The 23,533-nt window shown below is 42.9% G+C and overlaps 1 protein-coding gene across 10 annotated transcripts in view; it reads left to right on the top strand.

Annotated features, from left to right (window-relative positions):
* Nucleotides 1-23,533, top strand: part of AKAP13 (A-kinase anchoring protein 13) — a 207,071-nt gene that overhangs the window by 172,223 nt on the left and 11,315 nt on the right. For 8 of the 10 annotated variants that reach the window (XM_088063289.1, XM_088063290.1, XM_088063288.1 and 5 more), the window contains 18 exons: nt 1,323-1,365; nt 2,534-2,639; nt 6,927-7,098; nt 10,330-10,397; nt 10,854-10,920; nt 12,075-12,210; nt 13,159-13,271; nt 13,829-13,975; nt 14,575-14,825; nt 15,450-15,575; nt 15,681-15,798; nt 16,293-16,541; nt 18,683-18,759; nt 20,101-20,282; nt 20,364-20,446; nt 20,772-20,951; nt 21,665-21,829; nt 22,928-22,996. In XM_088063289.1, coding sequence (XP_087919415.1) covers nt 1,323-1,365; nt 2,534-2,639; nt 6,927-7,098; nt 10,330-10,397; nt 10,854-10,920; nt 12,075-12,210; nt 13,159-13,271; nt 13,829-13,975; nt 14,575-14,825; nt 15,450-15,575; nt 15,681-15,798; nt 16,293-16,541; nt 18,683-18,759; nt 20,101-20,282; nt 20,364-20,446; nt 20,772-20,951; nt 21,665-21,829; nt 22,928-22,996 — 2,352 coding nt within the window. The remainder of the gene's footprint in view (nt 1-1,322; nt 1,366-2,533; nt 2,640-6,926; nt 7,099-10,329; nt 10,398-10,853; nt 10,921-12,074; nt 12,211-13,158; nt 13,272-13,828; nt 13,976-14,574; nt 14,826-15,449; nt 15,576-15,680; nt 15,799-16,292; nt 16,542-18,682; nt 18,760-20,100; nt 20,283-20,363; nt 20,447-20,771; nt 20,952-21,664; nt 21,830-22,927; nt 22,997-23,533) is intronic. The other 2 variants (XM_088063294.1, XM_088063295.1) reach the window with 1 other exon arrangement.

A 23,533-nucleotide genomic window follows, 5' to 3' on the forward strand; every position in this document is an offset into this window, starting at 1 on the left:
TTGGGAGTCTGTAAATTATTTGTGTAATCCTATTAGGCACTTAAGTAGTTTTATATTATAAAAATATAATATCAGTATTGGAAATTGAATAGTAGACTTCATTTCATAGTTACAGTATTACTAACTTTGGTGTATTTGGGATAAATCATTAATGAGGTGAAAGATTTTCCAAGGGAAATATTAACACAGCTCTCCAAGCAGGGTTTAGGTAACAGGGTAGGCCAGTATTTTAGTTTCTCAATATGAAGAAATGATATTTCTGTCTCAGACTCTGTTGGCACTTGAATCAGTGGTTAGAAAATCTGTATTTAAAGCCTAGTATTGTATGCATCGTTTTTCCTAATGCTCTTACTGCTTTTGGATAAAGGGCCATCTTTGCCTCTAGGGGCAAGTTTTTGCATTCACCCTTAGCATTAGGAGAATTTAAGCCAAAATGCTGTTTTTCTTGCAGTATATATGCAGGAGCCTTGTAAGGTGACAGTTATGCTGCTTCTTGAACTTCAGATAGGGCTGCAAACAGCGCGTGTCTGAAGGTTTTTTTGGAGTCCTGGCAAGCCCAGTTACTTCAGAGAGAGCCCTCTGTCCTGGATCATTTCATCCTGATTTTTTAGCATTCTTTGATGGTTCTGGTAAATGGTGTCAGCTCCCAGATCTGTTCCAAATGTGTTGTGCAAGCAGGTTTCTTGTGTAAAGAGAGTTGGTGCCACTGGCAGGGCTTCAGCTTCGTGCTGAAATTCAGCCTTTCCTCAAGCAGCGTTTCATGACGAAGCCCCAGGCTGGTAACGTTTTGTGGAAAACAGAATAAGGCTTCTCTTGTTTCCCTTACTTTTTATGAAGTGCCTCAGGATTTTGATGGGAAAATGAACTACAATTTTATCAAGGAGAAAAGTTTTATACATGAAACCCGGATGTGCTGTACAATAGATCCTTTCTAGTGGAGTATAAATTAAAGCATTGTGTCAGAATGATTCTCGTTTATACCTCTTGTCATTGAATTGACAGTTCTTATTCAGACACCCTGATTTTTCAGCAAGTTTAACAGTTGCACGGACTTCACTTAATAACTGAAGAGTGTTAAAAATACTAAACAGGCTTTCACCTCAGCATCTAATTTGAGAGCAGCTATGGATATGGGATGGGGATATGGGGATATGGGGAACAGGCTTTTTCCTGAGCACGTGAAATCTGTTCTAAACACCCACTTCTGGAAAACATTTCCCTTTCCTCTTGAACCATCCCAACATGCAAACTGTGTTTGTTGAAATCAGTGGGCTAAGGTTGCAGTCTAACCTGTCACCCCCCACCCCTCCCATCTTTTGCAGGTGCACAGTCGTTGGGCGGCTCCATGGGCTCCTCAGTGCAGAGGTACAGTATCCTGGGCACACCCTGTCTCTTCTGGGGGCACTCCTGCAGTGGGCTCTGCCTTGGACACCCAAAAGCCTTCCTGGCACCAGTGCACTTCAGCTGAAATCGGAAGTTGTGAAAATCAGTCCCGTATCTCTAAAGGCTGAAGAATATTTTAGATCACAGAATATGAAAGTCCATTCGTCTCATCTCTTAACAAGGCTCTGTTTATTCATTGCTAATAACATCAGATTATGCATTTTTGCAGGGTGTCAGTTTACCCTGAGCTATATTCTACACTGAAAGTACTGCTTTCTCCCTGTGGCTAATTATCTCTCTATAACAAAGGCCAAAATGATTGTGTTTTTGTGTGTTACTTTTCATCCTTGCAAGTTGCACAGAGGAGATAATCTTCCTGGTGGCTTTCAGAGTGCTTCCCTGGAGGAAGGACATTTGTGGTACTGGATGTCTGGTCTCTGTGCCACTTTGACAGCTTTGGCTTTATTTTGTGACTGGGGGGCTCTTCACCTTTGCTCACTGCTGTTTTCTCCTCCTTGGTTTAATTTGTATTTCTGTTCTGCTTTTGATTTGTCTTGTATTTAATATTAACAGACTATGTCCTTTAATGCAATAGTGGTTTCCTTACTCTTCTACCATAGCTGAAGAAGTCATAAGGTTGTGCATGTAAAGACTGGCAAAAATTACCTGGGATCCTAAAAATTCCCTAATTAATACACATAAGCATTGTGGTTTATTACTTAATATTGATATTCTCATTTCTCAGGGGAGGCTTTGCAGACAGTGTGGTTTCTGTTAAAGACATTCAGTGCATTTTCAGAGTTCATTAGATGCCTTTCTCTGGAAGGAAATGGTTCTTCACAGCAGTAATGGTTCCTGGTTATTTGACAAGGGGAGCAGCAGAGGGTGCTGTGGCATGGCCTGCTTCAAAACAGATATGAGGATTCCTTGAAATTTATCTCAGAATTAGTAGATTGGCATTGTCTTCACTTTTCCTTCTTTGTCTTCACTTTCCCTCTTTCTGCTTTATGGTGCAAACACCATAAAGCACCTAGACTGTATTGGGTAATAAATGCATTTGTCCTTTAAAAAGAATCTATCCATTTAATAGTTGCTTTGGAAAGGAGAAAAAGAAAATAAAAGGAACTTTTATCTTCTTTTTTTATTTTAGCATATCTGAAGAGAGCAGCAGTGTCCCCGCTGGTAAAGGTGTAACAAAAGTCAGCCGCACCTTTAGCTACCTCAGGAATAAAATGTCCAGCAGCAAGAAGAGCAAAGTAAGTCCTTCTTGTGATTTGTGGAATGCCCATAGGCAGCAGAGATGAGTTCTGTGTTTAAATCTTTTTCTGACTTCCTTGACTTTCTTGTACTTTCTTCCTTCCCTGTTCTGTTTTTTCAGTAAGGGCAGGAGTGTGTGTGGGGTGATAGGAACTGGCTTCGTGGGAAATCTTAGCACCCCAAAACTGAGCCCAAGGACAGCTGTAGGAGGCTCAGTAAGGCCAAGTGTTGGGTCCTAAATTTGGGTTACAGTGACGGTGCTGGGTGGACAGTTGGACTGGATGATCTTAAAGGTCTCTTCCATCCTTTATAATTCTGTGTTTCCACTCGTTTCCCCAGAGAGAATAAATTCTGCCCTGGCATGAGTTAGAGCTTTGTAGTGATTAATGAGTCTTATTTTTACAGAACCTGAGAGGTGTTTAATAAAACAAGGACAGGATCCATAAGAAGGGACTGGCTGCCAAAGGCTGTATTGTCTTTTCATCATTTTTTTATGATTGCCACAAAGTTCCTGTGTGCTGCAGAAGTTGCTCAGACAGTGACTTTTAGTGCATAATTAGGCAAATATTTATATTTTTCCCTTTTCTCCATCCTTGAAACCCTGGAATTTAATTTTCTGAAAGTTAAGCCTTGCTCAGCACAGCTGAATTTCCTGGGAACGGTATTGATTACAGAAATAATTACATTAATGCTAAATAATTCACACAAATGGGCTGTTGTTGCTTTAGATTGTCCCTTGAAGGTTAATATATGTTTGGGGAATTTCTTGGCTTGGTTGGATATTTTTGCTTGAATCTCACCATGATTCATATGTCTGACAGAAGCTCTAATTTCATGTTTGTGTCTGAAAATGTTGATAAAGAGTTGCTCCAAAATCCCAACCATAACAAGCATTACAAAAATTGCAGTTCATATCAACTCTCTTACTTTTACTAAAAAAAAGCCAAAATATCATTGAAATTACAATTTCTTGTCTGCTCATGGTGAAATGTTTGCATTACATACATTTTTAAGGCTCCACCAGTACATTTAAATAATTTGACCAAAAAATTCGTTGGAACACTGATTTCTTAGAAGCCTTATAGACAAGAAAAACCTATAAGAGTTAAAAGCAAAACCAACAAAACAACAAACCTTGAAAGAGGAAGTTTGACACAGGAAGTTGGTTTCTGGGCTGTCAGGAGGGAGGGAGGCTGCAGTGTCTTTCCAGTTTGGTTTTACTCATCTCCAGACCTTCAGAAATGCAGTTTTCTCAGATGAAATAAAGTAAAATAAAGCATATCTGAGCCTACTAACAGCAGCATCTCTTTCAGAAAATGTGGAGAGTTATGTAAAAAAACATTAAAAATAAAGGGATGTTTAAAGCATTAACTGGAGGGGATACTGTTGGTGTGAATGTACCCCTGCCTGGCATGTACTTGGTGTTGTTTGGGATTATCAGTGAATCTCTTTGTCAGTTCAGGAAAAAAAAGCTCTTTTTTTTTTTTTTCATTTTGGTTGCAAGTTTCTGAGAAATTATAAACATTATCATGAGTAATTTCTCTTTTTCATTGCCTTGCACGGTAGTAAGGTAGTGATGTGCCAGCAGGAGCATTTCTGGATATATGGTAGGAGTTGCAAGTTGAAAGGATTAGGAGACAGGGGATATATGTGACCTGCAGAGCAGCAGGAGCTCAAACACACAAAACCTCTCTGTCTGGGCAACTTCTGCAGCACTTTGTTTGGTGAAGTGCTACATAGCAACACTGAGGTATGTTAAAATTCACCTTTCTGCACCCCAAACATCACAGAGTGTTTGATTTACTCCCCTTTATAAAATAGTCTTATATTGACTTGTGACTTGTAGAATATTAATCACATCCTTTTCTGCCTGTATGGGTTGGGTTTTTAGGTTTGATTTTTTTTTAGCAGTGGAAGCTAAGGTAGGGCAAGATGAAAGCAATAGCAAAGTAGCTAAAATCATCTTTAAGGAAGTCAGAAATTGTCCTGCCCCTCCCCCTTTTGCTCAACTCCTCCGAGCTGTGCCTCCCCTCCCGGCCCTGCTGCAGCCTCAGCATCGCCATGGGCTAGTGGGGAGCAGCTCCTGGTGGCCAGCAGCTCTCCTGCCCCAGGGGAAGGATGTCGATAAAATGGAATAGATTCTCAGAAGTACCTCAGATAACAGTGAAGCTGGTGGGACTTAAGCACTGGGAGGTAAGAGCTGTGTGGTTCCTGGGGAGCGGGATCCGCTGCCGCGTCGTGCCTGCGGTGCCGCGGTACCTGTCGTGGTGTCTGCTCTGGCATGTCAGTTCAGCCACGAAGCCTGGCTTCAAATCTTCCTGGCAGCTCCAGCAAAACAGAAATAGTCTTGTTTCTACAGTCCTTCTTTAAATAAAGTTCCAGTAACTGCCACGGGAAAAAAGAAAAAACTGAAAAAAATCTCTTTGTAAGACCTTGTCCTTCAGTGGAGTGGCTGGCAGCCCTTGTGTGGAGTTTGCAGTTTCCTCCTTAAAAGTGGTGCACTGATTTCCTGTTTTTCCTGGGGCCTTTCAGCTTTAATTAAAATTAAAATTAGATTTCAGAATTGCTGAGTTTTGCAGTGAACTTCAGGTAGATTTAAAGTATAGGATGGGAAATTTCCTTTCAGCATGAGAGTCACAAGATTTGGCTTGAGCTTAGAGAGATCTTTTCTCCTGGAGCTTCACATGGCTTGGCAGTAGAGCAAAACTCCAGGCATCAACTTGGTACCATCAGCCCAGGCCTAAACTGCAGAGGTTTAGTTCCTGAATCCTGCCAGGCTGGATATGGTTAAAGATGGGCAGGTCAGCGGGTGGAAAATGGGGCTGTGGAGGTTTCTGTGGGGTGGTGTGAGCCAAGCTGATGGCTCAGAGGAGGCAGAGATGAGATGTGATGCAGACTCTTTCTGGCAGGTTTTCAGCTTCAGACAGGATTATTCCATATGGTAATACTCCTAGTTTTGCTTATTTGCAGAACAAAACGGCATTTGGGGCCAGTAAATAGACTTTCTGTTTATGACACTTTGCAGGGAGAGACTCCAGCACTGGCATTTTGCCTGGGATGTGTTGGGAGAGGAGTCCTTAGGCTGAGTTACTCATTATGTGAGTGTCATCCAGGGCTCAGCAGTTTCCCTGCAGTGGCTGCAGAGCTCCATCCCTCTTTAAGCCACTTCATGGCAGTTACTCACATGGGCAGCTCTGCAGCTCCCTGATATTCTGGCTGGGACAGTATTAGGCAAAGGGCTCGTGGCATATAAATAACAAAATGCAAAGATAAGCTGACAGAAGCTTTTACCAGTTTCTGGTTAAGCTTTTCTTTCAGATGCCAGGAAATCTGCAGCAACGGTTAAAAGCAGACAGTTAAGGAGTTAACAGTTAAAAGTACAGACCTGCAGCTGACTTGTATCATAAATGTTTTGTAGGTTGGTACAGGGAAGGACGAGGAGTTGTTGTTTTTCAGAGTTTTTCTGTGGAGTTTCCTTTAAAAATTGTTTGGAAGAATTCCAAATCCATGAAAGGCTGGAGGGAAAAATGTTTTAAATTTTTAGCATTTAGCATTTTCTGTCTAAGGTAGAGACGGAAAAGAAGCAAAATCTCTGCTAAAAGTTGGAGAAGCTGTCTGTGCATGTCATTGTTCCAAAGCTGAGTAGCCCAGATGTTGAGCTGTGGCTTGTGGAAGATGAGAGGATCTTTATGGTGTTTGTTGCTGTGGTGTAGGTCAAGAGTTTGTAAAAGATCTATTTTGCCAAAAAGCTTCACGTAGTTACTTGCATGTAACTGTTTAAAAAGTTGCTAGTTTGAAGGAAAACAGAGGTGGAAATATTTTGGCAGTAAGGCTGTAGAGGCATTTAGGAAGAGCTTGTGTTCTCCATCAGAAATGCAGTTGCAAATCATGAGCCTTATGGTTTTGCCTTAAAAATTAACTGTGTTGAAAGTCTGATACACACTGCATGTGGTATTTGTATTTAACACAAATTATTTAAAGTGCTGAGGAGGCTGATGAGAGCCCAGAAAAAGAAAAGAGGTAGAGTCATTATAAAACAAAGGTAGAAGGAAATAGGTGCCTTCAGAACAGACTTCTGCAGTGGTGAGACACCCATGTGAGTCAGTAGTATGTAAATGCACTTCCACAGGGGCTTTTTTAAGGGAGAGCTGTGCAGACACATGGCCATTGTTCAGGAGCACCTCGATCGATATCCTCACCGTGCCAAAGGCAAACACTGAGCAATCTGTAACTAGGGAAGAGACCTCTGCCAAGTGAACAGGCTTTTGGTCATTTTGTCTCGGCAGGAAAAAGAGAAAGATAAAGAGAAGACTAAAGAGAAGGACAAAGATTCCAAGGAGAAGGAAAAAGATAAGAAGCTGTTGAATGGACATCTCTTCACTGCAACCTCCGTTGTAGCCCAAGCAACCTGCTACCACTGTATGAAGCCTTTCAATAAGGATTCGTACTACTGTGCAAGTAAGTCAGGGGGTTCCCCCCCTTCCTTTTATTTTACATTGAATCTGGCATGGAAAATGCAAACCTTACACTTTATTTTCCTTTTGCTTGAGGATGTAAGGTGGGAGGGAGACTTAGGAGATAAGTGATTCATGGAGCAGTGTGTTGCCTTGTGGAAACCGGACTGAAATGAGTCGTGGCTGCATGGAGGTGTCCTGAAACCTCTTTCCTAAGCCTGAGCTCAGCTATCACAGCAGGCCATGGGGTTTTCTACCTCTTGTTGGGCTCTACCAGTCGGGAGAACTTTGGTTATTTCAGCTGCATGTAGTGGCTTGGAGCTGAGGTAGGATGGACAAAGGGACAGCTGGCTTGGGTCATGGCTTCTGTTTCCAATGGGGGAAAAAAAAGCCCCACCTATCTGTGGTGTATTGCTTTAATTCTCTGAAATACCACTTTGGTGAACCCACAGTGGGAACCACATGGTGCAAAAAGGAAATACTGACCCTCTGCTCCCTTTGTACAAGAAATTGCATCACAGGTCAAATGACAACTACCTGTGTGCATGTGAGGGACATGCAGCACAGGACAGGCAGGATGGGAACCTCACTGAGGTTTTATGACAGATTGGGCATTTTGTTCTCATTTTTTATCTGAGAAATACTGAAAATACTGACTACTGTCTTAACTGAGACAGTTTCTCATGCCTGTAGCTCGATAAGGTCAGTGGTGTTTGTGTGGTTGAGACCAGAATGCTGCTTGGTTCATGCAGCAGCCCAAAGCTATAGAATATGTAGACAAAAACCATTTTTTTCCCACTATAGCTCAGTGAAAAAAGGCTTTCCTCTCCTCACTATTAGTAATTTTTTTACTCCACTAGCCTAGAAATGAGTCAAAGTGACTGCGGGAATTGTTCCAGGCTGGAGCCTTCCGTTCCTGCTGGTGGATGTGAGCTGGGGAGGGAGCAGCCAGCTCAACCCCAAATGGCACTTCTGAGTTTCCTGAAAGAGATTTTAGCAGAGTTGTTTGTCTGAGACATGCTCTGTGTCAGCCTGATGGGAAATGTAAAACATCAACAATTGCAAACTCTCAAATTTATCCTCTCACTTTCCCCACTTGACTTTTTTAGCAGGTTCTGAAGCCACGTAGAAAATGAAATATATCCCAGTTTTACGCTCTGTAAACTCATTAAAGATAAGTTTAAATAATCTTGAATGAGGGAAAATAACCCAACAATGTCATATGTTTTAGCACAGATGCTCTTTCCTTGTTTTCAAGGTACAGTGGAAGATTGTTGCAAGTTTTCTGCATTGGCCAGAAAATTAATGTCATAAAAAAATGTTTGATGAAGGCCTAAGTTGAGAGCTCACATCAGCAAGTGTTTCTTTCTCCCATTGCATCTTAAAATCAACCTCAGCTGCTTTGGAAATGATGGATGGGGAGCAGCACAGGCTCTGATATTCCTGTGCTGTTCTAGGCTGCTGCTACCACTGCTGCTCTGTCTCACCTGTGGGTGACTTTTAATGCCTTTTAAAGCAGTGGTTATTTTAAATCAACATCTCAGCTTTTCAGTGATGCCCCCCAGCTACCTGAAACATCTACTCAAAGCTGAAAGATTGAGCATGCTCTGAAATAAATGGGCAAGAAAAAAAAGCCTAATTTTTAGTAGCTTTCTGTCTTTTTTTTTTATTTTTTTTACTTTTTTAAAGATCATTGATGCAGAAAATAAGGTTTTGGAGGTTTTAGTTACTAATACTAGTGACACAGAGGAGTTAGAGCAGCTTCTTGCTTGCTGAAGAGTTGAATTGGAGGAATAAAGTCTGTACAAACAAATTTTTTAGCATAAAAAAATCCAAGTTTTTTGCCAAATGATACACACTAAAGAGCTGTTTTCAGGCTTTCAAGGCTTGAGTGTGAATTTCATTATTCTGAATTGTCTCATTGCCTCTGTTCACGCACCAGAGGAGCAGGTTCTGTTCCTCTTCCTTGTTTGGTCTGAAAACTTACAGTGCTTGTGGGTTTTTGCAAGAGTTTTCAGGTTGCTTTGTTCTGTCTTCTCTTGCACAGGAAATTGTGAGACATTGTCAGAAAAGCAGCACCCTATGGCCTTACTCTTATCTCTGTTAAAATATCAGAATTACTGGCTTTTACTGAGTTGTCCCAAATGTTAGAGATTCTAGAAAGCTGAGCATATTTTGTCATTCTGGACATAGAATTTTTTCCTTTCTTTTGCTTCAAGAAATAATTCAGGACTTCACACAGTGTAACATACATGTAAAATACAGTTCATTATCTGTGTTAGTGTTGTCATGAATGAGTGGAAATATTTTTCTCTAAGTTTCTAAAACTCATCTTGAGCTGTGATCTTTCATCTGCCAAAAGAGTTAAAGTCTGAAACCCAATTCTCAACAGTTACGAAGAAACCCCAGCAGTTTTAAAAACCTTTGAAAACTTTGATTCCCAGAAGTCTGCTGGTAGAGATCATGGGCAGACTCAGGGTATTAAAAAAAAAAAACAACCCAAAACCAAGCCACCCAACCTTTGCTCTGGCATATCTGCAGCAAGGGGTGGTGTTAAAGCATGATGGTTTTTGCCTTGGTGAATGTGGTGCTTTTGGACCAAAACTTGAGTCCACGTTCCATCAGGAAGTCCCAAGCTCATGGGCATGGTCCCTGGCAGATGCTGCTCCTGCTGCCTTTTCTGGTAACCCTGCAGCACAGCAGCACTTGGGTCCTGTGCTGTAGATCTTATCCATGATGTCTGAGTTTGTGTAAAAGAATTTCCCCATCCCCTTCCTGTCTTTTAGATCTCACAATCCTTGTCTTGATGAGAACAGTATCTGTCTTTTCAGAGAAATACTGGCCCTACAGTTGGTTTCTGTTTCTGTCTCCTGCTTCTGCTCTTCTGCTCTCCATCTTACTTTCAGAAGGATAATGCCATCAGGGTTTTGGTTTTTTTTTCCTTTTTTCTTTAATCTAAGACTCCTGGCTACTCAACCTTACATTGAATTCTAAACAGAATTTCCTGTTAACTTCTGTGAGGAAATCTTATTAACAAACAAAGGGCTAATTATCCTGGAAAGCAGCCTCTCTCTCAGTATTTGTAGCTACTTGTGTAAACCACAATGATGCCTTAAAAGTTAGAATTTAAGTCTCAGGTTAAGTTAACAGTTCAGAAGACAAACAGCAAAAACTGACCTGTTTTCTGTGGGGTTTTGTTAATTCATTGGTTTTTGGTTTGTTTTGTTTTTGACAGACTGTAATGCAATTGTTCACAAAGGCTGTAAGGAGAATTTTGCTTCTTGTGCAAAGGTCAAAATGAAGGTAAAAGATTTCATCTACTCTACTGAACACATATATATGTAACACACTTTCTACCACAAGTCACAAAGTGTCCAGTTTGTTGTAAAGAACTTCAGCCCCAGTGCTGAAGCTTTCACATAATGAAAACTGTTAAATACACTGTTTATATGAGCAACACACAGATTTCATGCTTACCCCAAATGCAAGGAACCTGCTTCTAAAAGTTAAATAATGTTTGTGCAGTTATGATTTCAGTTCACTTCAGTATTGTCATCACTTTCACATTTTCGTATTTCCTGCACATTTCTCCATCTGTTATTTTGCCTATTTCATTCAGAGCAAATTAAAAATATATTTTAAAATACGCATACACTGAAAGGCTATAGGAAAAAAAATAGCTTTTTTGTTTTAGTTATATGGCACAACCTTCTGGGGGAAGGGAGGAAGAAAGTAAAATTAATTTCATTTTTCTTTCAGCCACAGAGAGGGATGCTGCAGGCACACGATACCTCTTCATTACCCACAGTAACCATGAGAAACAAAAGTAAGACAATTTCTTTCCCTCTGCTTTGGGAGTGGTCTGTTCTTAACTGTTCTGACAACTGATACTTGATATTACGAAAAATAAGCTTTAAACAAAGCAGGGATTAGAGCATCCTCTGTGCATGCTAAGCAATATTTGAGACTTCAGAAGTTGTACTGGAGTTGTACAGAGTTCATCCCCTTCTGCAGTGTCTGTGTAGCTTTAAGGAAATGTAAAATTGCCTCAGATTTAGAAAAAGCACTTGTCTGTTGTAGCTTGCTGAATGCCTACACCTGTTAAGGCCACAAAATGGAATATGAAGTCCATGGGTGTCTGACATGAGAAAGAATCCAACTATAAGTATTAAGTGGGGAGAATTCAAAACAGAATTATTTTTGTTTTAATTAGTCTTGGGCTTTGGTGTAGGCAAAATAGAAAGTTTGAGTAGGAGGAATACTATTCCTGACTTTGCTGAGATACACACTGAACTGCAGAGTGACCCAGTGTGACCAAGGATAAATAACAGGTGTGAAATAGCCCAGATTGGTTTTATAGGACCATGATTTGATACAATTAAGTGGTAAGCTTTCATAAGATAAACGATAGCTTCTATGGAACCACACTATATAGTAGTTGTAATCACTGTGGTATTTATCATGGAGTTCAGAGGGGTTGCTCCAGAGAGCAGAAATGCATCTGAAGAAGAAAAAATCTGGAATTAATATGACCAGGTTAGTTAAAGGTATGTGATGGTATAATGAAATCAGGATTATCATCTCTCTGTGGTGCATACTGATAAGAGAAACCTATCTCAAAAAGTTTGACCAGAAACAGCAAGATTTATGTGACTATGGGCCCAGGGAAATAAAAAGGCAACAGGGTGGATTGTGACATGTGACTAATTATCAAAACAGTTAAATTCAGTTTCCCACATGTGTTTCTGGAGTTGCAGGTCCCACCTGGGCATTTCAAGCATAGTGCAGCGAGTTCTGCACAGGGGTCGATGGTCTTCCCTTCCTAAGGCTGTTCCTAACTCCTAACATCCCCTGGTGATGATTCTAGAAAGAAAAGGCAGTGAATTTCAGGGTCTGGATCCTTCTAAGTCATCATCATGCCAGTTAGGAGTGGTTAAGGTGTTTGCATGGGCTGACTGTTCTCCCACCCTTCCCTTGCAGGCTCGCAGCCGAAGGAGCGCCCGCGCTCCGCCATCCTCGCTCCCGATGAGAGCACCGTCACCTCCACCTTCAACAACAGGAGATCACAGCAGCCCACTGCACTCTCCAAAAGTGTCTCCATACAGAACATTGCAGGGTAAGGTTCCTCCCTGCACACCTGGCTCTGTGTGTGTGCGTTACCTGACTCTGCTGACGTAAAGAAATCCAGATCTCACTAAAAACAAGCTCATGTGCGGTGACTTGCGTTAAAGGGACAAAAGGGATCACAAGCTGAGAGATAGACATGTTCTGTATGATACCATTGGTTCTCTTCTGCACAATCTGATTGTCTGAGTGAGTTTAGCCATGGCAGGAATTCAGAGGCTCAGCTGGGATGGCCTGGTAGATTCAAGGCCACTTCATAGGGATGCTCTGGGCTCCTAGGAAGAAATTCCCTTGCCTTGGGCCAGATACTTTGCAAGCACACATTTGCAGCTCAGGTATAGGATTAACTTTTGTGTCCATAACAAGAGGGTGAAGGCACAGAGCTGCAGTCTTCCTGTTTTTAGGCTGTATTATGCATAATTCATTACAAGAAAACACAGAAGAAAATTTATTTTATGTTTCCTACCATACTTGCATATTGAGCAGTTTTACATGTGAGGCAGTCACAGGGACTGGCATATTCTGGGCAGTTTGGATGCCCTGGCTATTCATGGGGAATTTAATTTCAGTCCATTTTCTGATCTTTCTCAGAGCTAGTGATAAGGACTCTTGTATAGCCTTTGGTGTTGTATTTTTTCACACTGTTTGCTTCAAGGGCAGTGAGGATGGGACGTGACTGGAATGGAGTTATCCAAACTATAAAACCTCAGGAGTGGTTCTTTATGGAAAGCATCGTCACTCACAACTGTAGCACTTACAGCTTCTCAAGCTCCAGTGGGTAGTTAGTAAACAACTCATAAAAGCACATTTCTGTACGTAATCGTGCAGTGCTGGCTTTGTTTTTCAATTCATATTTAAAATGCATTTATTCTGCTTATCTGAAAGTACATTTGGCTGGGTTTTTGTCATAAACAATATTCTGTGTTCTGTTTTTCTGCAGAGTTGGGAACGATGACAACTTAATACACACTTGGAAATTCCTGTCGCAGTCAACAGACTCTTTACATAAAATCAGCCGGGTTAATGAGTCCATGGAGTCACTGGTTGATGAAGGTAAGAGATCTCCATGGCATTTTTAGGAGAAGGAAGGTCTCAGTGCTTCTTCCCAGAAACAGAAAATCCATTTTCAGCAATTGTCTTCTTTTATAATGGACAATTACAGTGCATTTATTTTAATCTCAGAATATTAGTATGATAAACTAAATCAAAGCCCCACATAGTAATTTCTTTAGCTCATTGAATTATGGAAAAACATTTAGAAGGTTTCAGTTGCAGTTGAGTTACTTGGAATTTAGCTCAGGGACAAATATTTCCTCTTCTGTTGTGGTTTTTTATTTAACTGCAATGTCGTTTCATGGCAGATTAAGAATACATTATCTGAGCTAGGATTTGGTCTCTGTGAAAATGATGAACAGGAAACTAGGAAATAACCTTTACAATTGTTTTTCATAACTAGTCTTTATGTGGTATGTGATTATTTGTGTCAGTAAAGGAGAATGTATGTGATGTCTGTGGTGTGACTGACAAAACCTAAACCTAAATAATTAGACAGGAATCTCAAATGGAACAAGTTACCCACATCTTAATGGCACTTACATTGCTTCGTGAAGGTGCAGACATGAATGAAGGACAGCTCATGGGAGACCTGGAATTAGATTCCAAGCAGCTGGAGGCAGAGTCCTGGAGCCAAGTAGTGGACAGCAAGTTCCTGCAGCAGCAGTGCAAAGACGTTGTCAAACGGCAAGACGTGATTTATGGTGAGACATCTGCACCTTCACTTTTCACTCACTGTAAACAGCTCCTTGATCTACTCACATGCATGGGTTTGGGAAGCTTTAGCCTTGTGCATAGGAACATTGCTTTGGTTTCCTCAAAAGCCAAACTCTCATTCTTGAAGTTTCTAGAAATGTAATGTATTCTGTGAAAGCTGCCTTTCTGCATTTCACATATTCAGAAGCCATCAAAAAACCCCAGAAATTGCCTCTCCTTATTTGTCTGCTTATGACTTTAAAACTGGGTTCCAGCACAAGCAGCTAACTAGGAAGTCTCTTCCTGAGGGATTCAGGAGCCATCCTGTATGGCAGAAGGGAGGTTTGTGGAGGCTGGCAGTGAGGTGTTAAGAAGGAGAAGATACCAGGGCTGAAGGCAGAGACCCCAGCAGCAACATCCAAAGCTCTCTGTTGTGGTACGCCTCTTCCCCCCTGTTTCTCTCACACATGAAACTCCTGACTGATGTTACAATTCCTGACATGAAGTTTTCTGAAGCCACTTAGAGAAGGCCAGTTATGGAAAAGCTTTCTAATGGCAGCTTTTCCTTGTGCTGTAACCAATGAACTCTTGTCCTCATCCTATCCAGAGCTAATGCAGACGGAAATGCACCACGTCCGCACCCTGAAGATCATGAACGATGTGTACAGTGCAGCCATGTTAAAGGAACTGCAGTATGATCAGCAAGTTGTGGACAAGATCTTTCCCTGCCTGGAAAACTTGCTGCACATCCACAGTCAGTTTTTCCAGCGGATTCTGGAAAGGAAGAAGGAGTCACTGGCAGACAGAAGTGAAAAGAACTTTGTTATCAGGAGGATAGGTGACATCCTAGTGAATCAAGTAAGTGCTGGAAAATGTTTGCAGTTCTGAGAACGCAGCTGGAAGCCAGATGCTTTTCCTTCCCTCCTGTTTGTTGCCTGTCAGATAAGCACAGCTGATGGCACCTTTAGTCTTCACACATAAATCTCTGCCTCTACTTTTCCAAGCACTTCTTCTCTTTCAAAGGAAGGTCCAAGGTTGAAAATTAATTTAGTTCATTATGTGGGAAAGAAAAGCGTTCACTGGCAGGCACAAACCAGTTTGATCACAGACTGGAGTGTAGGCAGGAGTTCACAGCAAAATATGCCCAGTGTGTTTATTGGCTGCATTATTGACCTGGTGTTTAACTCAGGGTGGGTCATTTTACTTTTCTTTGTCCACAGCTTCTGTCTTCTTTTTGTCTGTCTTGACTTTTTTGTGGTTGGCTTTTAAGCCTTGTGAGTGGAGTTGCAAATTTTGCTGTAGGTGTGAGCTCGGTGAAGCCCCCAGATCAGCTCTTTACTCTCTAGAGATCTGCTTGCATGGTCGAGCATGCTTTGGACTAATCTGATTTCATCAAGCTCTTCTGAGAGCCTGGCAGGCACTGCTGGGATGTCACCCCAGGAGTTCAGGGCAGGTTGGAGCTGTGTGTCCCATTCTTTGCAGTTCTCTGGGGAGAACGCTGAACGAATGAAGAAAACATACGGCAAATTCTGCGGGCATCACAATGAAGCTGTCAATTACTTCAAAGACCTTTACTCGAAGGACAAGCGCTTTCAGGCATTTGTCAAGGTAGGACCTGGCAGGACTGATGTAGCTGATGGAAAAAATGTGTACTTTTTGCACTCTGGCAGAGTGTTTTGCTGCAGAACTGAACTTTTCATCTTTGTTCCTTAGAAGAAAATGAGCAGCTCCCTGGTGAGGCGTCTGGGGATTCCTGAATGTATCTTGTTGGTAACACAGAGAATCACAAAGTACCCGGTCCTTTTACAAAGGATACTGCAGTACACCAAAGGTAGGGACCAGTTCCTCTATTCTAAGCATGTATTTGTTTGTCCAGTGTGAAGTTTGGATCCTTTACAGCTGAAGCAGATTTTCTTACCAGCTAATCCAGTCATTGTTGTCTCACATCACTGCAACAAGATAACTCAATTCCATACTTCCATTTAGGATTAGTTGTTCAGGGACCTTGATTTAGTTGCTAGAAGTCTAAATTAGCTGTAGCTAATTATGGAGCAACATGCCTAGACTGCAGAGTCTCCCAGCTTGCTTGGTGTTGGCTAAAATAAGTAGTTAATTTGTTCATTTCATCTCTACTGTCCTATATGCAAAGTATTCTCCAGCCTCAACCATGTATATGGAAAAGGTTTTGTGAAAACTCTCTTTAAGAGGGAAAAATATATAAGTATTAAAAAGCTATAATATGGGAACTTGGGAGAAGAGGAAGGAAGGAAGTAAAATTGGGAAGTTAGACAGACAAAGTCAAATTGAGATGTTTCTTTTTTAAAGAAAATGAAGTGGAACATGAAGACTTAAGTCAGTCACTAAACCTCGTTAAAGACGTGATTGCTGCAGTCAATAGCAAAGTCAGCAATTATGAAAAGAAAATGCGTCTTGGGGATATTTACAACCGGACAGACAGCAAGTCCATCATGAGGATGAAGAGTGGCCAGATGTTTGCAAGAGAGGACTTGAGGCATCGGAAACTCATCCGAGATGGGCCTGTTTCACTAAAAAACTCAGCTGGGCGGTTAAAAGGTAAGACTGTCCTGTCTTCTGCTGTGGAAGGATGCAGCTCATCTTCTCTGGGTGTAGGATTAGTCCTCAGATTGGTTTATTTATTGATTTATTGATTTATTCTTCTGCTTTGATAGATTGTACCCCCACTCCCTATTGCATTTCCAGTTTCTTGTGTGGGTTCTGGAATGATAGAGAGCTGCTTTTCCTCTTGGTGACTGTGTGCCTGCTGAGGGCTGGGGTGGCAGTGACACCTCAGTGTATCAGCCAAGGAGCAGAGTTGCTCTGGGATGCTCTGGACCAGGAGGACACCAGGGGGGCTGCAGTTGCCCAAAGAATGGAGTGAGATCTCCATGCCTGTGCCACTGTTCCAGTTCTGCTGGCTAAATCTGGAGCCCAGCCTCAACTTTCCAGGTCTTTCCTTCCCTCTGAGGGCTGTGGCAGGTCTGCAGCAGTACCAGCCCAGTTGCACTGGGATCCAGGGAGAAGTCCCAGGCATTTGTTGCTCTTGAACCTCTTGAGCTGTAGACACAAACTGTTCAGGAGAGACTCTGGTGTCCCTGCAGCTGCTTCTTGTTGGGTCAGTGTTTTCTTGAGTTGCTTTTTGTTTGTTATCAGGTGGAAGTAGCTTTTTTAAGGTGCTGTGCACTGAAGTTCTCCACTGAATTAAACACTAAATCTCTTAAGGAATCCTTCAGCTGGGACCATGGCAGCAGTGCCTCAGGCTTGGCAGGAAGGCTGGGCTTCCCTTCCTCCCTGCAGCATTAGCTGATTAAATTATGGTCTGTGGGCATGAATGGGGTCTGGGAGCCTGATGCCTTGCTGTGCAGGGAGGTGGTGATAACATGGAATTCTGTGTGGGGTATGATTTATTTTGAGGTTTTGGAAGAAGGAAGTTTACAGATGATTTCTAGGCACCCAAAACTACTACTGCCTTTAGATGGTGGATGAAGCAAGTTCTGCTGCTGTTGTGAAATTGTGATAAGCACAATCTCCATTTGCATTTCTTAGTCATAGAAATGCACAAACATGTCCGTACTGCAAACTCCCAGGGCAAGTGTGTCCTGCAGGCAGGCTGCAGACCCAGGGAGAGAGTAGATCGTTCATATGTTCAGGTTATTCTATGGTATTGGACATGGCGTACCAAAAATTATAGGAAGAGCTTTTGTTTAAGGGTTTTAGCATTTCCCCTCTTGCAAAGTGCATGGAACAGAGAAAAAGGCAGTCAAATGCCACCTTCTGAAAACCTCCCAGAGCCTGGATTTCATTTTGCAGCTTTGCTTAAAGTTTAGTGGTTCTTTTATCTGGAATGGATTCTGTCTTCCCAAAACAGACTGGAAGGATTTACCCATGGGATGATTTAAATTTTTGGTTTGCTTCCTTTCTGTCACAAGATTTCCCAAGTACATTACACAAAACCTCTTTGTACTGAGGGGTCTGGGTGGGGCATTACACTTGGTAGTTGCTGTGCAACTTCATGATATGTTATTAGGAGACTTGGAAGGCTCTACGTGTACTCTGGGAAAAGACTGATTTAAAATCCTCTGTTGGCTTGAGGTTGTGTTTCCTTCTCCCGTGAAAGAAAGCCAGGTCCTGTGTTTCACTCAGGCTCCCTTCAGAGTTGTGTTTGTCTGAGAGCAGAATTACTGGTGGCTCCTGAAGTCAGTATTTCCTGGGAAAGAAACTGCAGCTGACAAATGTTGTTATTGCACGATAATTTACACCCTGCAAACCACTCATCAAGAGAACCATAAAAACCAAAACTTCCTGTGCAGATATTTTGCTTGAGGGCTGAAATATTGATTGTTTGAGAAAACAGAGCTATTGAATAAATGTCTGTGGCTTTCACTGTTATGCCCATGTCTCAACTGGCAGGGAGCATGTGGCTGGAGAAGAGCACCCCTTCTCCAATGGGTGAGAGCAAATCCTGCAGGATGCCCAGGTGCTGATGTGTCCTGCTTAATGCAAAGCTGGTTCAGAGCTAACCTGATCTGGCATCTCCAGGAACTGCCCTTGCTTCTCCTGCCAACTGGGAGGCTAATCCTGCTTCCAGGATTTGCAAAACCAGCCCTGCTGTTCCCTAGTGCTGGTGTTATTACAAGAAATCTGTTAAAGGGTGGATTGTGTGGTTGTACTGCACTGCTGTGCTTCTTCTTTTGCAGAAGTCCAGGCTGTTCTCCTCTCTGACATGCTCGTGTTCCTTCAGGAGAAGGACCAGAAGTATGTCTTTGCCTCACTGGTAAGATTTCAACCTTTTTTTCTTCTTACTTTTCTATGTGAGAGACCCGTGATGTTGTGTTGTGCAGCAAAGACAACAATTGCCTGCTAAACAACTTAATTTTCTTGCTCGGGACATTTTTGTTTGCTGAGCAGACTCTGTTCTTTTTGATGGGAAAACATGTCCTCATGTCCCACCTCCCCTTCCTGCAGCACCTTGGCACAGCTGATAATTGGCCTTGAAAACCTGCCTGTCACTCGAAACACTTGTGCTTTGCAGTTTGTGCACACTGGAGCAGTGACAGGGCTGGGAGGGGGTGAGGGGATAATGCAAACATTGTAAAAATGAACCTCAGCAGAAGGAAATGTCCAAATACGTTGTGAGCTGCTGTGGGGGGCAGTGAGGTGAAATGCCAGGGCAGTAAATTCAACAGAACAACATGAAAATAAATGTCAGAGAAATATATTTGTAATGTGAAGGAGCAAAAACATTAGGTTTGAGGGCAGGCCCCTGAAAAGGGCTGGGCACATTGACCTCCTAAAAAAAAACTGGTGCCTAGTGGAGTCTGCTGGGCTGTACCTTCCAGGCATGGTCTCGACTGGCTAAACCTTGTGACCTTTCCACTCTTTGAGCATTTTGAAAGCTGATAATTTGTTATTCCAGTTCCACCAATCCTCTGCACGGGCTCAGTGCCCTACACAGGGGAAGATGATTTGCATACAAGTCCTGCTAGTGAAGCGGATTAACCCAGTTGGAGCGTGTGGTACAATGCACAAAGGGACTGCCTCGGGTGCACATGACACAGCAGCCTGGGGATGTTGTAACCCAGCAGGCTGATGACACAGAGACCATAGCACATGGTGAACATCACCTCACACATGAGTTCTCACATAGGAGTCATCTGTGAGTGTCTGAGAACAGCAGAGGTTTTGTGGGATTTGAAGATAAGACTTTATCCTGGAGAGAGATGGTGAAGATTCTGTGTGTGAAGCAGGCTAGCAAGCTGCACCAAGTGTAAGGGGCTGTGATATTAATGACGGGGGAGTGTGGTTAGTAGGAAATGAGATCAGAGCAAAATATGGTACAGTTTACAAAACCACAGTTAATTTGAAGTAAGTTCTTTCTTGAAATGGAGTGAGGTAAAATTGCTTTTCCTACAGAACTGTTAGAGGAAAGCAAACCCATCCCTTTTGTTTGACCCCATTGGAATTATTTTAGTTTTTTTAATTAGCCAGTATGTTCAGAAAATGTTTACAAAGCTGAGAGATGTAGCACTATGGTTTATTGGGACCTTGTCTATGCTAGTTTAAATCTGGGAGCTAGCTCTGGTCACCCTCCTCATCCATTTCTTTCCATCTGAAGGATCAGAAATCCACAGTGATCTCTCTGAAGAAGTTGATCGTACGAGAAGTAGCTCATGAAGAGAAGGGTTTGTTCCTGATCAGCATGGGTGGAAAGGACCCTGAAATGGTGGAGGTCCATGCCAGCTCCAAAGAAGAGCGCAATGGCTGGATACAGATCATTCAGGACACGGTGCACACCATGTAAGACACTCAGCTGCTCTTGTGAGGCAGGGGGTGCACTGGGTGTATTCCTGTAGTAATTGAGCCATGTCTCCTGTCCAGGGATAGAGATGAAGATGAAGGAGTCCCGTGTGAGTCTGAGTTGGAAAAGAAATTGTTTGATGCAAGAGTGAGAGGACTGAAAGGTAAAATCTGCCTGGAACAGAGCTGGGGAGCCATTGTGGAAAAATGTATGGGAGTTTTTGGGTTGGGCTTTGTGGTTGAACTGTGACTTTTCTCAATCCTGCACCTAGCAAAATAACTGCAGTCCTGGTTTGCAGCTCGCCTTCCTTGCACTATTTATTTTCCGAGCCCGCTGTGCCAGATTGCCCAGGGCATTGTCGTGCTGCCAAACCCAGCAGATATTGTCATGCTCCACTAGATGGGGCCAATATCTCAGGAATCGCTCAGGTTTCCTTGTCAAAGCTTTTATTTTCCGTCTTCATCCCTGTTTTCTGTTGACCCCCACAGAACAACTTCAGCAGAAGGATAAACAGATCCTGCTCTTGCTGGAGGAGAAGACAAAGATCTTCCAGGACATGGCAGACAGTTCTGTGCAGGAGGAGACACCAAGCTCCAGGCTGCTCTTCAGATCCAGAACAGAAGAGGCTCCAAAAGGAGAGGCAATCATGAAAAGTGCAATAAATGAAGGTGAGCCAGTCATGTGACATGTAAATTACAGCAACCAACTATAATTGGTTACATTCAGTGAAGGCATCAGTTCTCGAGCACCAGTTTTGCAGGGGATGTCTTCTCTTTGTCAGAATAACATGATAAGGAGAAACTGCTCCTCATGGTGTTGTCTCAGGGGCAGGTCATGAGGATCAGGAAAGGAAGCAGATATTGGGGGTGTTGAAAGAGGGCAGGAAAGTCAGCACAAAGAAAACCATGCATTGCACCTGCTTTGGGGTCAGGAGCAACATGGGATTTAGCCTTGGCAGAAATTTGGACCATCCAGGCTTTTGCTGTTCTTCAGTCTCAGCAAGATATGAGGGTGGGGCTTGGGCTCCAGCAGGAGCTTGTGGTGCCTGCAAGGGACAAGGCAGTTGTTGACAAAGGCAAGGGGAGATGGAAACTCCGGTTACTTTCCAGTATGATCTTTGGAGAGGCTAAAATTACTAAACGGTGTTGTCAGAGGTTGCCTGAGGGAAGAGAGGGAGGTGTAAGCTTGTGCAGAGCTCCAAGAGTTGGAGTAAGTGGTCAGAGTGAGTTTTTGCAGGGGCAATGTGTACTGTTCATGTGATTGTCACAGAAACCTAGATTCTTTGTACACCAAACAATTTCTGATCTGAGCTCAGGCAGGGATGAAAATAGCTCAGAAACCTGAGGTGGGCTTTAACAAAATCATTACTGCTTTTTATCAGTTGAATTACTGCAAGACCTGGTGAACAGGAGCCTGGGCACTGCCCTTGGACAGCAGGTCAGCAGCACTGCCATGGATCAGGAGGGAGGGGTTGGCCCCATCTCACTCCCTAGAAGGGCAGAAACTTTTGGAGGATTTGACAGTCACCAGATGAATGCCTCCAAGGGTGAGTAGTTCTGTGTGTGCACTTCAGAATTTGTTAATAATATACATCATCATATCCTCTTGCTTCAGAAGGACTTCAGCTGGTGGTTTGGGTTTCACAACTCCTCTCCAACAATAGTTGATAGATTAAATCACAGATTAGGTAAAAAAGCCTATGTACAGGTGGGTTGATGGTAGCTGAGAACCTGTGGATATATGAGAGTTAAACATTTGAACTGTTCACTCCTCTCTGTGCTCTCTCTGAGTAATACTTGCTATTTTACTTACGTGCCACATGAAAGCATTTAGCTTCTCAATAAATTAGTTTCTTCGTGTTATTGCAATATTTACAGGTCTGTTCTTTGTTCTTCACCTTTCTTCCCAGTAAGAGCTTGATGCTGTTGCATTTACAAATGGATGTGGATATTGCTGAATCAAACACCTTCTCCCCTGTCCCTGCTCTCTATGCATTTATGTTCCACCTACATCTGCATGTATTATTCCTCCAATTAAGTCTCTCCCAAAGAAATGCGCGACTACTTATTTCAGCTGCATAGTTGGCTGTTTCCCAATGCCCTCTTTCTTTGCTCTAGTCATCAGAAACTTCCCTGTCCTCAAATTCCTTTCTCTGTGGTCTCACTCACACTCCCAATACAACCAGTTTTGCTGTGCTAGTGTCTGTCTCAGCACTGGGATCGTTGGACCTCGTCTGACCTCCTGCATTAAAGGAGCAGTGTTAGCTCCAGACAGTCAGACATGAGAGCTATGTAGAGGCTTTCCCAGCTCTACTGGAGAGCTGCAAAGCCCTCCACAGGTCTCATCGTCATGATGACAAATACACTGACACCAGAGGGGTTTGTTGAGGGTTGTGCCTCTCTCTGTTGCAATGATGAATGGGACAACCTCAGGCTGTTGCCCAGATCTAAGTTTTCTGTAGAAATACCCTCTGATTCTAACTCAGTAGTTGTAGGGTCTTGGGAGATTCTGGGAAAAGAATGTAGGGCCTATTTGTTCTGCCCAGGAGGTATGAAACCTGGCATTCTCTGCAGTTCTTCTGATCACAACCTGTGAAACCTTGGGCCAGGCTTATAACATGACTCCCCTTCATTCTCCCCTCCAGCAAAGCAGAAGGGAGGAGTTTCCTCCTGCAGAGAGGTGGAAGGTCCCAGGACGTGGCGCAGGAGAGCAGGTCTGTTAGGAGGACTTGAGGGTCAGCCTCTCGTAGCAGGGCCAGTCTCAGGGGTGGGGGGAGGAGAGGGCCTTTACACCAGGTGTGTTGTCCTTCACACAGCTGCAGATTCAGGTTTATGTAAAGTTATTTATCTTTAAGAGTGGCAGAAGGAAGGTTGCCACTGCAGGTGTGGGTTTTCCCTATGGGCTACATCTCAGCTGGCAATGGGAGTACAAGAGTTTTGTCAGGAGCTAGGGGATGGAAGGTCTGTGTGACTCCTTTTGAGCAGAAAGGGCAGCACAGGGGAGGGTCAGAGCCCTCCTGTCCCCACAGGTCAGCTGAGTCCTGTTCAGGAGCACTGATATGAGCTGTCCAGGGGGAAGTTAGAAAGAGAAGCCCAGTGTCCCTTTGAAGATCCAGGTATCTGATAGCTAAGGTTAATGATAAATTGTTAGCATAGAATTACACAGGGTGTTGCACAGCAGTATCTGACCCAGATGTAAATTAACTTGCACAAGAGAGGCATTGAAACTATACCTGCAATAATATACCCTG

This window comes from Pseudopodoces humilis, chromosome 16 (genome assembly GCF_049639895.1).
Source record: "Pseudopodoces humilis isolate 2021_Gansu_Grassland_sample_001 chromosome 16, ASM4963989v1, whole genome shotgun sequence".
Taxonomy (NCBI): domain Eukaryota; kingdom Metazoa; phylum Chordata; class Aves; order Passeriformes; family Paridae; genus Pseudopodoces; species Pseudopodoces humilis.